The sequence below is a fragment of the Callithrix jacchus genome, chromosome 18 (genome assembly GCF_049354715.1).
Source record: "Callithrix jacchus isolate 240 chromosome 18, calJac240_pri, whole genome shotgun sequence".
NCBI lineage: Eukaryota > Metazoa > Chordata > Mammalia > Primates > Cebidae > Callithrix > Callithrix jacchus.
Window position 1 is genome coordinate 44,346,015 of NC_133519.1, and position 15,689 is coordinate 44,361,703.

Consider the following 15,689-nt stretch of genomic DNA (forward strand, 5'->3'; position numbering starts at 1 on the left):
TTCATACAAGCGAATTTTATTGAGTATCCAACTAGAGAACTACTAGGTATTATGTTGTTTTCTATTCCTTACCAAAACAGCAAGGTATTATTGATCATCCCTCTTTTTGCTAACGAAACTGCAGATCAAGAAAGTTAATTACTTTGTAATCTCCTCAAGGTTACACAGCTTAGTAAGTGTTGGCATTCCAATTTAAGCCTAGATCTGATGCCTAAGTCTAGGAAGTTTTACTAACATACAGCCACAAAATCACATAACATTTTAAACTTATAAAGTCAACTTACAATTTCATCTAAGTAGAGGCCTTCAGTGTTGTAACTAATATCCTAAACAAGCAGATGTTACCTTATATGACTTACGAGAGCTAGAGATTGAGATTATTATAAAACTAGTAATGCATTCTCTATTCATTTACAAAGCGCCAGACAGCTTCCCAGAAATACAGAGGGTAGTATGAATTCCAACTGAGGATTAAAAGTTAATCAATTCCACAAATAGCATAATTCACATATAGAAAACTAGCTAATTCTACTATTTAATGTAGTGGTCATTTTACTCCACATATTTTGACCTTTTAATTTTTTGTTTTATTAAGTAATGTGAATACAAAAAATACAACTAGTCTTGTATATTTAATTAGGAATGTTATAAGTGTCAAACTGTAAACTGAAAACATGCTGCAATCCTTCCAACAACTTTAAAATGGCTAGTAATACCTATATTTACTGGTTCAACACATATGCCTGAATACTTACGACATGTATGACATTACACCAGGAGCCAGAAGAGATACTAATATAAAAGCTAATCCTTATGCTTAAAGAAGCATTAGAATTTTGTCGAAAAAATAAGATGTAAAGCAGTGCTTAATAAGTACATTATAGCTTTTTAAAAATAAATTAGCAGATTACTTAAATATCAATTTTTTTAATATTTATTTTTGCTCCGCCCCACTTATATCACATCGCAATAGCTTATTACCAAATACATACAAATTCAGGAGATCTAAAGGTTTAACTATTTACCTCCTTGAGAAGCAAGCTGGCCAAGATCAGAGTGACTAGAACTTGTTTGTGGCATATCTTCAGGTGGCCCAAACCGGAATCTAGGGACACCAGCAACCTGTGGGGAACTTAAGTGGACAATAACTAATTTAAGATGAAATTTAAAGGTAACCTGTTTAAACCAAAATGGTGGAAAGAATACAGGAAGGAGGAAGAATGAACATCAACAAACTGGGAAGGAAACAGACTGAAAATAAAGTCTATTTGTTTTGAAAGGTTTCTTACTCATAAAAACCCTTTTATAGTATCAGCTGTCGATGAATTTAGTAATAATAAGAATAACCTGTGATTTATATATAACTTTCAGCTCTCCTGAACTATGCCTCACATTTCTTGACTATCTCAGATATCCTCACATAGACATATTAAAAGCAACACAAACTCAATATGAGACGTAACAAAAAGAGTTAGAATGAAGTCACGAGACAGTTTTATCGTAGTTTACATTCAGTCATAGAAAAATCAAGTCACCACTCTAGCTTATTAGGAGTTCACTAGCTAGCTCCCAAGGTCTAGGAAAATTCTAATATTAGATAGCTAAAAACTTGCTTTCTCCCTTATCAATACCCTATCATTTACCTTTCTGCCTATAATTCAGGACATAAAACTCAGCATTATTTTTTCCTCTGCCCACTCCTTATCCTATCTTTCCTTAGCTGGTGAGCTATTAATGTCTTTAGGAAACTTGGAGTTCAGGAAGTGCTGACTTCTAGAAGCACAGGAAAAGTGACATTCGCTTGAGTGAAACTCCTGTTGATTGCTGGTATTCAGAATTCCGCGTGTTTATTGGAATGAGTCTGTTCCCAAATGCTGACTTTCAGAGGGAAGGAGCTGAAATTGATTGGTTGGCTTGCAAAAATGTGTTAGCTAAGGTAAACTGTGGCTAAATGAGCAAGTTTAAAACTCGTTCTAACAGCCATGTTACCACATCTACAGAACAATCAACCTTTCCCCAAGTTTGTAGAAATTTTAGAATTCTGATCTTCAAATATATCCTGTTAACGCAACTACTACCTTAGCCACAAATAAACGTGTATACTTTCACATGGAAAGCCTTTCAGTCCGTTAAGAGGCATGGTACAGCACAACACTTAACATAGGTTCTACAGCCAGACTAGCTGGTTTGAAACTAAAAACTGCTACTTTGTTGCTGTCTGACCTCTGGCAAATTAGTTAACATATCTATGCTTCAGTGTACTTATATGTAAGACGAAAACATTAATAGTGTCTACACTCCTAAGTTATGAGTATTACATAAAGTAATGTATGAAAATGCTCAACAAATGCTAGTCTTCCCCAAGACTGAATTCAGTATCATCCCCATTAAATCATCTCATATTCTTTTTCCTTAATTGTTGAAATAAATTACTTCTTCATTTGTATTAACAAAGCTTATTGCTTAACAGTAGAGTTAGGTTTCCAACACAGGCATTCTGACTCTAGAGGCCATGTTCCTAACCATTCTTACACTGTCTTTAAATTCAAAATTCTTGGTAGAAGTAACTGTATTTCATTCACCTCCGTATAATTTTCCCTAACAATACATCCTCAACTGACCTACCCCATGTACTTATTAGTACACAGTAGAGAGGGACTCAATATTAATGAGTTAATCAAATGATAAACAAATTAACAGAGAAAGACTAAAAGTTTGATGTTACAAAATATGTTTCTCTTTCATTAACTTACTGAATTGCTTCAGCAAATCCATCAGTACGATGTGGCACCACAAGAGTTGGAGTACTTGGAACTGTTCTGTCTTCATCATCAAAAAAATGCTGTTGCTAAAACAAAGAGAGAAAACAGAGTTAACAGGCAAAACACCACCCATGTGGACTATATAAATATTTGCTGAAGAAATGAATTACTTTTACATAATGGGTAAGTACTTACCATACCACCTATTCCTGGAGTCAACTGAAGCCCACGTCCTACAGACTGCCTTCGGCTCATCTGAATTCTCTACATGTCAAGAAAAAGGAATTACATTTGTTTTAAGAAACAAACATCAAATATCAAAAAATACACCTTATTATGCTGCCAACAAAACAGTTAGCAGATATGTTATTAGGACATTTTCTAAGGAAAACCTGCCAAGAAATCACTTTTAATCAACGACAAATATTAAACTATACAGTCTATAATATTAACCAATAAAAAATTCTATTAACCAACAGATCAATTATTAACCAATACTTAAAACCAATCTATGATATCATCTTGTATATAAACAAATTTAATTCCTATTTCCTTAGTTGGAAGTGTTGGCAAGTACTCTTTTAGTTCAAACAGCAGTATTATCTTATAAACTGTTTTCCAGTTAAGACAATTCTAAACGAACAGATTGGATATATTTTGCAGCTTCTATAAATGATACTTTATGACTTTATTTTTTTCCATCATGAAGTTATTTTCACTAGTGGTACTTTAGCGGACTCTATACTTGACAGTGTTTTCACGTACTATGTCATAGGGTAAAACAAGCAAGATTAATAGAATGTTTGTACTTTTTCTACTCTTTTTGCAAGTGGTTCTGATTAAGAGATGCCCAACCCTACTACATTATAAATGTAAGGGGTCATACATACCTTTATTAAATTTAAAAGTTAAAAATATGATTATCAAAAAATGAGAGAAAAAATATTCTTCTGTTAAGTACAACAGAAATTCCTTTATCTTTTATAAATATATGCAATGTACAAAATGAAACTTTCAAATCAGATAGTGGTGAGCTGCTAAAATGTACTTTAATTAAAACCCAAGAAAACTTTTCTTTTTTCACTTGAGAGATAACAGAATTTTATTTGTATGACTATAATGATTTCAACATATGCACAACTTTTAGTAAACCTTGCCTTTCTTAATATCACCCAGAGATTAGTTTCAGTTCAAAGAATTTTATAAAAACGTGCAAAAATCCCAAAAAGTTCACATGGGATTTCTAATTTAAAAAAACCAAGACAGAAATATATAATGGAAAGGGAGAAAAGCAGTGATTTTTTTTCAAGTTCATTTTTCATAATGACCAGTAGTTTTAGTACCTGAACTGGTGGTCCCAGCTCCTGAGGTGGAGCATGAATGGTCAGTCTTGGGGGAAGTGGATGTGGTGGGCGCCTTGGTGACTGAGGTGCTCGAGGGGCCTGTCTTTCAGATGCTGATGATGGCTGTTGTTCTCTAGAAACCTCCTGAGTAAAAGAAGATTCTGCAGCAACTGTATTTCCTTCACCTAGAGGAAAAAGAGAAGCTTACTTTTGAACTACTGAATTTACCACAAAAATACCTGGACAGTCCTTATTAGTATAAATCTTGCCAACAGGAATGTTGACTACACTAATACTTTCAGAAGTAAAGTAGTGAGGCGTGATGGAAACAAATGTGGGCTTTATACCCAGAGATAATGGGATCCACACTTATTAGCTGTGTGGCCTTGGGCAAGCAAGTCCCTTAACCTTTTTGAGTCTATTTTTTGGTTAACAGAGCAAAGGTAACCTCCAAGTATGGTTTTTCTAAAATGATTTTTCTAAAGATTTCAGATAATGAACACAAAGCTCTTAGCCCAAGACATGATAAAGTAAACATTTAATAAATTAAAACAATAAAGTAAAATTAATATTTAATTTGGATTATATCATTTTTAATAAAGTAGGCAAACTAAAGGTTAGACCACTAGAGAATCAGTATAACAATCAAATATGATGAAGACAAAAGCCTTACAACTACATTTTAATCTTTTGATTTTCCTGAATTTTGAATTTTAACAGTCTCTCAATTGTCTGCATATTCTTCTACATACATCACAGCAACATAGTCTTCCACTATGAAAAGGTGAACAGGATGTCACAGAATTTCACGGAGATTCAGATCCTTGTTCTAATACTTAGGGCTCTTAGTAGCTATGTGACTGACCTTAAGTCATTTTACTTCTGTCATTCAGATTCCTCATTGATACCTAAACCTCATTAAGTTCAATATAAGAATTAAATAATTCAATACAAGTGAAGTTATTTGAAATGTATTCATAGCCATCCATTAATTTTATTCAGGCCACTAGGTTCTATTTTTGCTTGGTTGCAAAAATGAAAATTAAAAAATAGGAAACAAAGAAGGAAGGATGGACAGACAAACAGAAACAAGGAGAAAGAAGAAGAGGAAGAGAGAGAGATCCTCACAAGTAATCAGTGAGCATCTATTACATGTCTTATATCTGGGAAAAATAGTCATGAATACGTGCTCTCAAAAAATGTTTAGTGATAGTACCTATAGTGGCAAAAATTTCTCCCTCTATATTTCAACTATGTGATACACAAAAATGTTTCTTAATCTACAAATTGTTTGTAAAATGTAAATTGTTGTCCAAAGTATATCAATTTCTCATCCCTTTAAAAGTGGTATTACTTATTATATGGCTTAATATTCATTAATATATTTTCCTCTTAAAAAAATTAAAAGTTTAAATTTTTGTCTATTCTTGCTTTACATTAGCTCAAATGAGAATATACCTTGCCCTTTTAAATACTCAGGTCTCTACAGAAACCCAGACACAATATTTCCCATTAGTCTAAACAGCGAAGGTTTTACTATGTCAACACTAATGATTTTTGGCTTAGTATTAGTTGTTAATTATTATTATCCAGATAACCACTAATTCTTTAATACACATTTCAAAATAAAATTATTTTCTGTAAGTACCATAGTCTTTTAATGCCCACAAGTTTTCAATGGACCTGCAGGACTCATCAATTCCAAGATTTAACAAAATACATGCTGTATTGCTCTAAATCTTTTACTCACTGGAAAACCAGTCCACACTGCAAAGCTCTGATATCCCCAAATCTTGAAGCATGCAGCTTGATCAGACTGACCTCTTCTGGTTGTGAACTGCTGTTACAAGTAGTCCCTAATTTAATTGTTCCTCTTAAGAGCAGTGGCAGCATAAAGCATTGTAAGAGTGTTTGAATCTTAGAGCAGCCCAGTAAGGCAGAAAAGAGTATAATGACAGCACCAACAGTCATAAATACAGTAGACTTTTTATGAGAGCATAACAGTCACAAAGCTAGAACAAGAGCCAATCTCCTCCTTACCAATTCACTAAATAAATTTATATACTGTAATTAAGTGCAATTCTAGTTTAGAAAATACTACCAGAGATATTTGATTCAAGAAAGACTAATAAAAAAACTCACCACTGTTTTGAGAATCAGCAGCTCTCTGATTACCTTCACCTCCACCCATACTTTCTTCTGTTTCTGTACCTGGATCAGTCCCATCACCACCCTAAAAACAAAGTGTGATAACATAATGTTCAAATAAAATAAATATGTTTAAAAAAAAAAACAAACCAGACAGAATAGTTAACCAAACCACAGAAAAAACAAATAAGCAACAATAGCAACAAAAAAACAAAACAAATGAACAAAACCCCCAAAGGTGTTAGTGAATTTCAAAGGCCTTTCTATATCTTTGGAAAACGGCAAGTTAAAGCAAGCTCTTAGAAACTACGAATGGTCAAAATTCTAGCCAGTTACCTCAGCGTCATCAGCTTCATAACCATCATTGCCATCGGCACTACCAGTTCCTTCATTACTATCTTCACCCTCATCTCCCATCCCCGTGTCATCTTCATCATCATCATCATCTTCCTCATCCTCTTCATAGTCCTAGTAGAAAATTCCACAGGTATAAATAAGTTCAGAATATGGGCCACAAGCTCTGCATGTCTAGATCCAAATCTAGAAATTTAAGTGACTCATTAATATCAGAAGATAGGTTTGTCCTGAGAGTTGTATGGAATTAGTATAGCAGCACCAAATATCACAACTGTGACACTTACTGGAATTAGTACAATAATGATGAATTCTGAATTCTAACTGTTTGCATGAGATTGTTCAAAGATAATACAGACCTTAGATGTCAGCAAAATGTCAAGTGGTCCACTTTAATTCTAAATTTAACCAGGTGAAGTTGAAGAAAACGATAGAATTACACTGTACTGGGAGCTTTAAAAAAAAATGTTGCTTTATTAATGAAAGAATCCTAAATGAGAAGCTGTCAATATAGAATTAAAGCCCAAAATAAAATACAAAATTTGACTATATATATATATATAATGTACACTTCAGTGACAAAAATGGACTATGGGGCTCGAAGAGGAAACAAAAACAATTTCTGTTTCTTCTTTTCATCTCCAGAAACCATGGCAGTTACATTTAAAGTCATATCATCACTTATCAGTAAGACTTAAAAGACTCATCAATTAAATAATTTTTTAAGTGGGCTTTCTATCACTGGCTCTACACTAATTTTGATTATAAAATGTTGATTTCTGAACTAATTAAGACAGAAGAATAACAATATAATCTATTTAAGCTGATGGGGAACCGGAATTTACCAATGCATTAGCAATCTCAAGGATTTGAGCACTTTCATCCAATAGTTTAAAAACACTAGCTGATTTCAAATCAAATTTACCTCATGTTCTCCATCATTTTCATCATCATCCTCTTCTTCATCATCACTGTCAATTACAATGACATCATCTCCTTTGCCTTGACCATCCTGGGATGAAGTTGTTGTTTGCTGATCTGATTGAAGTGGTCCAAGATCTATTTGTAGAGACTGAGAGGTTTCTTCACTGTCTTCCATAGGTGTATAATCTCCCTGGGTAACTCCCTTTAAAAATAAAAAAGTAAAATAAAAAATTAAAAGCCCCTAAAAACATACCTAAAACTGTATGAGGTATTATTATAGGTCAAAGTAAAGACTAATGAATACTTATGGATTAGTAGCATCTAACTTATTCTTATTTTTTTTTTTGAGACAGACTCTCGCTGTTGTTGCCCACACTGGAGTGCGATGGCAGGATCTTGTCTCACTGCAACCTCTGCCTCCCAGGTTCAAGCAATTCTCCTGCCTCAGCCTCCCGAGTAGCTGGGACTATAGGCACCCCTATTAGCCAGGCTAATTTTTGTGATTTTTGTAGAGACAGGGTTTTACCATGTTGGCCAGGCTGGTCTCAAACTCCTGACCTCAAGTGATCTGCTTGCCTTGGCTGCCCAAAGTGCTCGGATTACAAGCGTGAGCTACCTTACGCAGCTGCATTTAATTTTAAAAATGAAATTTCAAGTATTTTTGAAGAAAGAAGCTGAACCTTTCAGTTTCTTTAATGTCTACCTGTTGAAGAATTATTATATATCTTATTGGTTAATACTCCAATAAGAAAAAGAGAAAAAAATAAACAAATATATGTGTGTTCAAAACTACTACTGTGATACTGTGTATCAGTGCTGTGAGACAGAAATACATGTCATACGTAATTTTAAATTTTTTAGTAGCTATTTAAAAAAAAGATGAAATCAATTTTAATAATATACTTAACTACTATATCCAAAATATTATTTCAACCTGTACTCAATGTAAAAATTATTAAACAAGTATTTCTACATTTTAAAATTTCTACTAAGTCTTCAAAATCTGATGTATACTTTATATCAATTTAGACAGCCATATTTCAGTTGCTCAATAGCCAGTGTGGTTAGTGCACAGTACAGCTGCAGACCAAAGTCAGAAAAAATACTCATGGGCCTGCAATGTTTAAAAAGGTTTTCCCAAACTAGAACTAATTTGGAAATGCACTGAATAAATAAGCTATTATCATTGTCTTTTTAAAGGAAATGCACTGAATACGTAAGTTATTATCATTGTCTTTTTACAAACAGCTTTTCCTTCCCCAAAACTCCAATTATTCCAAGGCTTCAAACCAAAATAAATAGATACGAAATAATTCCTTGCTCAATCTAATTACACAATTCTATTTTGTTAACTTCTGAAATAAACTACTATTTTAACTTCATTTCTGATAATTACTATCAAAAGTTAAATGTCTTCTTTGGCTTAAGCACTCACTAAAATCAATTTTTTACACAAGCCAGCAATAATATCTTTTAAACTAAGACATTCATAAAAAATTACATATGCCATAATGGAAACAATGAGTAAGTCATGTTATTAATTTAAAAAGTGCCTCAAAGTGACATGCTTATTTCAGGAAAAGCAACACTTATAAAGAACATCTGCTTCACTGTCAGAAAATCAGAAAAAATGAACTGTATTACATTCAGTAGATAACGCTACAAGGGTGGAATAAAAATCCAAATGGTACTTTGGAGTCACGGACCATTTTGCCAATTTCAAGAAAAAGCTTTCACAGAAGATTTCAGTATAATTTAACCAAGTCTGACAATAAAGTAGAAACTGACATCTTATTATTTTCAAATTGTTATGTTCTTTGGAAATAATGCCCTCTGAAAGACAGATGAAAAAGATGTCATTTATAGTACACTCTGAATAACCCTTATCCAAAATGCTTGGGGCCAGACGTGTTTCAGATTTTGGATTTTCTAGGATTTTGGAGTATTTGCATATCCATAATAAGCTATCTATAAGATCCAAGCATAAGCACAAAATTAATTTATGTTTCATATACACCTTATACACATAGGCTGAAGTTAATCTGACACAATATTTTTAATAGTTTTGTGCATAAAGTTTTGACTGTGGCACATCACATGAAGTCAGGTGTGGAACATCACACATGGAGCTTTCATTTTGGCACCCAAAAAGTTTTGAATTTTCAAATTAGAGATGTTCAACCTGTATTACACATTCATCTAAAGATTTTGTTTAGTGTTTTTAGTCAAAGAGAGCTGGTAAAATTAACTTAACAAAATTAATGCATCTAGGAAACTACAATTTACTTGCAATATGGCTATTTATGGTTAGTATGAGATAATTCCTTAATTTTACATGGATAAAATAATTATAGCGTAAGATGATCCAGAAAGTTTATCCAGAGTAAAGTACTGTTTCAAGCTTGAGGACAGTTGAAAACTGCACAGCCTGGATTTGAATCTAAGCTCCAACGCTATGTGAGCTTTAGTACATTACTTTACCTGAGTATCAGTTTTTGTAACTATAAGATATAATGAAGATTTAGTTAGCTAATAAATAAAAATTTCTTAAATCAACATTTCGCATATAGTAATGAGTTCTGTGTTAAATATTGATATTTCAACTATTATCATTGTGATCTGAGAGACCAAAATAGATGCCCTTTCATCAACTAAGACAGACCCTAAGGTTAAGGAAACAAAAGTTAATAAAAGGTCAAGGGTTCAGGGCCTGGCTGGCATGGCAAATTTCTAAATTCATATGGTTACAATAAAAAAAAATACACCTTACGTGAACTCCTTAAGTGGAGCCATTGGGCAAATTATCAGACTCCTATCTCTGATTTACAATTCAGACCACTACAACTCTGACTGTAGAGAGCATTGGCAAGCAACTGCAGACATCTTTTTTTTTTTTTAGACGGAGTTTCACTCTTGTTACCCAGGCTGGAGTGCAATGGCGCGATCTCAGCTCACTGCAACCTCCGCCTCCTGGGTTCAGGCAATTCTCCTGCCTCAGCTTCCTGAGTAGCTGGGATTACAGTCACGCGCCACCACGCCCAGCTAATTTTTTGTAGTTTTAGTAGAGACGGTGTTTCACCAGGATAGTCTCGATCCCTTGACCTCGTGATCCACCCACCTCAGCCTCCCAAAGTGCTGGGATTACAGGCATGAGCCACTGCGCCCGGCCTAACTGCAGACATCTTAAGCTAGTTTCAGTCTGCTTAGAGAGGCTGCACACAAACTGTCTTTGTGTCCTGGAGGTCACCTTTTGACGTAAACAGCCAAATTCCAGTTCAATTTAGTGCTAAAACCCTGCCCCAAAGTGAATATGAGATGTATGTTATATAGGTTTAGTTTACCTATTGTGCATGTGCTCAGTTCCCCTCATAAATATGTATAGCTTTCCCCCCAAACCTGATGAATATGTATGGGTCTATTGTGTAATAAGGACCCTGTGTGGCATAAAACCATACCCATCCCTCCCTGTGTGAAGACAGAACACCTTTGGTCCACACTGGAGGCTATCTCTTCCTCATTAGCAAAATTGTATCACTAATAAAGCTCTCCCTTCTGTTAAACAGTATTTAGCCACCCTGGGGGGTCTTCTGGATGACAATGTGAATTCTCATTTTGTGGGACAGAGGGAAGAAAGGAAAGTAATAATATTCTGAGTGCCTAATTTGTGGCAGGTACTATTTTAGGTATTTTACAATCTTAAAAATTATATTTTTTGACAAATGAGACAATGCAGGGAGTTAGTGACATGCTTACAGTCACACAGCTTCCTAGTGGTGGATCTAGGAATGAAACCTTATGCTTTGTAACTTCCGGGTCTATAGTATTTCAGCTAGAGGAACCTCAATGAGAGTCCAAAAAATGAAGAAGTATACAAATGCATTTCCTTTTATGGATTACTTTAATTCTGTAAGGGAAATAATACAGGGGAGTAAGAGAACCAGCAAATGGGGCACTAGGAATTAACTCAAGATGTAACCAGCACTCATGTCTCCCTTGTAATTAAAATAGTGACTAATCCTGGTTCACAACTCTAAAATACCTGGAAATCTGTGCTATATAGGAACAAAAACATTTATTTAATACAAGTTTAGAAGGCAGTACACTAAACGCATATGAGTAAAAGAAAGCAGATACTGCAATGATTAATTCTAGTAATATTCCATTAACTAGAATAAGTAAAAAAAAAAAAAAAAAGACCAAATGATGTTTCAATTTGTCAAAGCTAATTTCATTCATGAAAAGCAACAGTATGCTACTTTAGGTATGTTTTTACTTACTTCTCCGATGGAATCTTGAGAATCCTGGTTGTATACCTGAGTCTCCACTTCTCCATCAGTACTTTCTTCTGCCATAACTTCTTCCTGCACCATAATATACAAATGTATTAACCATACCAGTGTAGTAAAGGTTACCTGTTTGTTAGTTCTCTTGTTTGAAAAAACCCTTCCAATCTATAATTTTATGAAAATATAGGAAAATAAATATTTTTATTTATAATCATATTCCTCCTCCGTATACACAAAGTAAGATTTACGAACACTAATACATGCTAATAAAATTAATATTGTAGCCCTAATGTTTGATTTGAAACCTACTTCATTACAAATTATTCTTAACAAAAAAAAAATATAATTTTGGTTAATCTTAGAAAAAGATAGCAGCTAAAAATTTATGTCCATGAGACTTTGAAATGGAATTCAACTTACGTTTTTATAACTGTTTTTTATTGAAATAGAAACAAATTCAATAAAAGATATGCAAGAATATAAAACACTGTTGGCAATAATACCTGGGTTGTCAGTGGAATCTTTGTAGAAAGGTTAATAAAAGTATTTCCCAGATAATAAACTTTGGCCCCAGGGTTTTAATTTTCATTATGCTGTAACTGAAAAGAGTACCTTAACTCTACTGGTAAAGTTAAAATAAACAGAAAGAACTTTACACACCTCAGTTCCTACAGGTGTAACACTTTTCAACTTCTTTGGAAGAGGCATTTCCACTGTATCATCAGAGACTTGGTCTGATGCTTCTATGGTGCTATCCTCTTCCTCTTCACGCGTACGCTTTGGCAAAGAAGAACTTGGGGTAGCCGAAACTTTGAAATGACATAAATCTTGAATTAGAGCACGAAAATATCTCAATTTAGATAAAGATAACTTAGCCAATATGGTCACTTAACTAAAGGAGAACACAGTAAACATTTAATTGTACAGATTACTAAAATACAATCAATCAAGTAAGTCCTAGATCGACGTCCATCAACATAATTTGTTTCTGCTAAGCTATGGGTAAACAAAGAGCAACTTATACTCTGAATCAACGTTTTTTTTTTGAGATGGAGTTTCGCTTTTATTACCCAGGCTGGAGTGCAATGGTGCGATCTCGGCTCACTGCAACCCCCGCCTCCTGGGTTCAGGCAATTCTCCTGCCTCAGCCTCCTGAGTAGCTAGGATTACAGGCACGCGCTACCATGCCCAGCTAATTTTTGTCCTTTTAGTAGAGAAGGGGTTTCACCATGTTGGTGGATGGTCTCGATCTCTTGACCTCGTGATCCACTGGCCTTGGCCTCCCAAAGTGCTGGGATTACAGGCGTGAGCCACGGCGCCCGGCCCTGAATCAATGTTTTTATACCAACCCAAGCTTTGCTCAATAAAGCCAGCCTACTTTTAAAATAGATGTGAGGCACTGAGATTGACTAATACATTGATGTTTACAAAGTTTACATGGGACCTTCCATAAAACTCAGGATTCCTTGAATAAGAAAAAATTTACACTGTATGTAAATCAGCATATAGTCTTATCTTAGGTATCTTTTAGTCCTCTGGACCTCCGTTAAGTTATACACAACATGTTTTGTACTGTTTAATATGTAAAATCAGTAAAAAAAAAAAAAAAAAAATAACGGGAGAGGAAGAATCCTACATGAAATAAAATAATAGTAATACATTCATTCATTCTAATACCTAGTAGAAAGCAAGTATGCATAAAGAATACTTGAGATGTGTATTACAGCCAAGATATTATAATTGCATATTTGTCTATTCTAACTTCATTTGCACAAAGAATACTCAAAATATATATCCAAGATCTTATAAACGCACAGGTCTATTCTAACTTCATTTTAAAATTAATTTACCTGTGCCAAATACTGCTGTGGAAGTAGAAGGCCGCTCAACTGGTGAACTCTGAACAACCTCTACTATGCTTGGAGATAACTCTTGATTGGCAGGCTCAATCTGAGGATGACTCTGTTGAGTGGGTTGCACAAATGCTGTAGCCTGTGTTTGCTGCTGAACAGTTAAAATAGGTTGAGAGATAGAAGGCTGGACATTAGGACTAGTAGAACGAACAGATCCACTTGTGCTTCCAAAAACTGGAACATGTTCCACAGGGCCTTCTGACTGCATAGCTGAAAAAGAATTATAATGCTGAATGTAAGCCTTCTACTCCTATCAGAGCTGAAATTATCCTTCCCTATTCCATGTTACAGGTCACCTTTTACATAGATTCTCTTGGCACTTAGTAGACAAATAAACTGTGGGTAAACATAAAGCATTATGCATTTCTGTATTCCCTATGCAACTGATATGGTAGCACACAATAAAAATGTTAGCTGAATTAAATATCTGGAACTAATTATGCATCTATTCATTTAAATTACTATTGAATAAAATTAATGAAATTAAGCTCAAAGTAAAATTAGAATTCTTCATTAAGCCTCATTTTGTTTTTAATTGACATCACAATAGTAAATTTAATTAGTAAAATATTTGGTAAATATTTTATTGGTGTAGCTGAAATAAAACATTCTGTACTTTCATAGCATAGAAATAAATAATTTACTGAATTCTAACATTTGTCAAGATAAGAATCTAAGGAAATACGCATGTAGCAAAGTTTTAATGAACACCTACTGTGGAGTTAGGCAGTAAGAAGCCAAGACTTTTACCCTCAAGGAGCTCAATGTATGGAATAAAAAGGCATGTATACCACAGAAAAAAAGACGAAGTTGTAACTGCTGTAATGAGTAACGAAGTGCCATGGGAAAAAAATCGAAGAAAGCAATGAACAGGTCAGTTTCAGTGAGAAAGCAATGTTTGGTTGAGCCAGTAATTTAGTATAATTTTCCAAACTGGATTTCACATATTCTTAGTCATTATGAGTGAAAATTTTGGTCCTAGTTAAACATGCTGTACTTTCCCCCTTCCTCAGCTTAAAAATAAAGCATAGCAGAAAGGAAGGAAAGAAAGGAGGACATCTGCTGCATTAGCAAGCTCTGGGAAGTATGTACTTCAAATATTAAACTAAAATATTAAAATAAAAATTTAATATTTGTACTTCAAATATTAAAAGCTCCCCATTTTCTTTAGTTAGCTGATTTTTACAATGATGTCTCACTTCAGCTATAGTAGATGCTTCAGTTATCTTCAAAATTCTGTCATTTTCTCATAATAAATCTAAATAGGCACTCAATCCAATCATATCTGTATTATTTTACTAACCTTCCTGTGATTCCACTTGTGTCGTGGGCATCACTGTAGCTGTTGGGGTAGTGGTGGGATTTGTAACAGTTGCAGGTGTGACCATTGGGCGGATACTTGCCCTGGGTGTTGACTTATTTCCAGCCATAGCTGCAGCTGTCACTTTACTTGGAGTAGACACAACAGGAGTTGGCTTAATATTGGCTGTTGGTGGATCTGATATGCTGGCACTTACAGAGGAAAAAATGCAAGAATAATTAATAACAAATTATTACACAAATACTTTTAAAAACACAGTACAGGTCTCTTGTTTTTTTTGTTTACTAAGTATTTCAGAACCTTATTAAAGCTGTTTTGAATTTAAGCAGGGAGCGCTCCAGGGTGTGCATCCTGACAATGCAGAATGTATCCAACTGTTGAATTGCTGAACCCAAGTCTCAGCCCAGCATTTTATATCTGTCATCATGCAACACCATGGAGAAAACCAGTAGCAGCCTAACTTAGAAACCAACCATAAACTAAAAGATGAGAGATGTTTTCTCTGTCACAAAGCTTCATCTGATAGGACTGAAAGTATGCTGAAAACAACTCGGCAAATACATGATATAGTTTTGCAGAGAAAATAACTCTTTAATGTATGTTTTTATAATAGGATACACAGATTTCTGTTTCCTCCC

At 34.3% G+C, this 15,689-nt stretch overlaps 1 protein-coding gene across 1 annotated transcript in view; it reads right to left on the reverse strand.

Moving 5' to 3' along the window:
* Positions 1–15,689, reverse strand: part of TPR (translocated promoter region, nuclear basket protein) — a 60,234-nt gene that overhangs the window by 6,638 nt on the left and 37,907 nt on the right. Inside the window, exons 36-46 of the mRNA XM_017966425.4 lie at positions 15,034–15,242; positions 13,668–13,940; positions 12,478–12,626; positions 11,809–11,892; positions 7,533–7,733; positions 6,590–6,721; positions 6,248–6,338; positions 4,106–4,290; positions 2,958–3,026; positions 2,754–2,848; positions 1,026–1,132 (exon numbers count right to left, since the gene is read on the reverse strand). Coding sequence (XP_017821914.3) covers positions 1,026–1,132; positions 2,754–2,848; positions 2,958–3,026; positions 4,106–4,290; positions 6,248–6,338; positions 6,590–6,721; positions 7,533–7,733; positions 11,809–11,892; positions 12,478–12,626; positions 13,668–13,940; positions 15,034–15,242 — 1,595 coding nt within the window. The remainder of the gene's footprint in view (positions 1–1,025; positions 1,133–2,753; positions 2,849–2,957; positions 3,027–4,105; positions 4,291–6,247; positions 6,339–6,589; positions 6,722–7,532; positions 7,734–11,808; positions 11,893–12,477; positions 12,627–13,667; positions 13,941–15,033; positions 15,243–15,689) is intronic.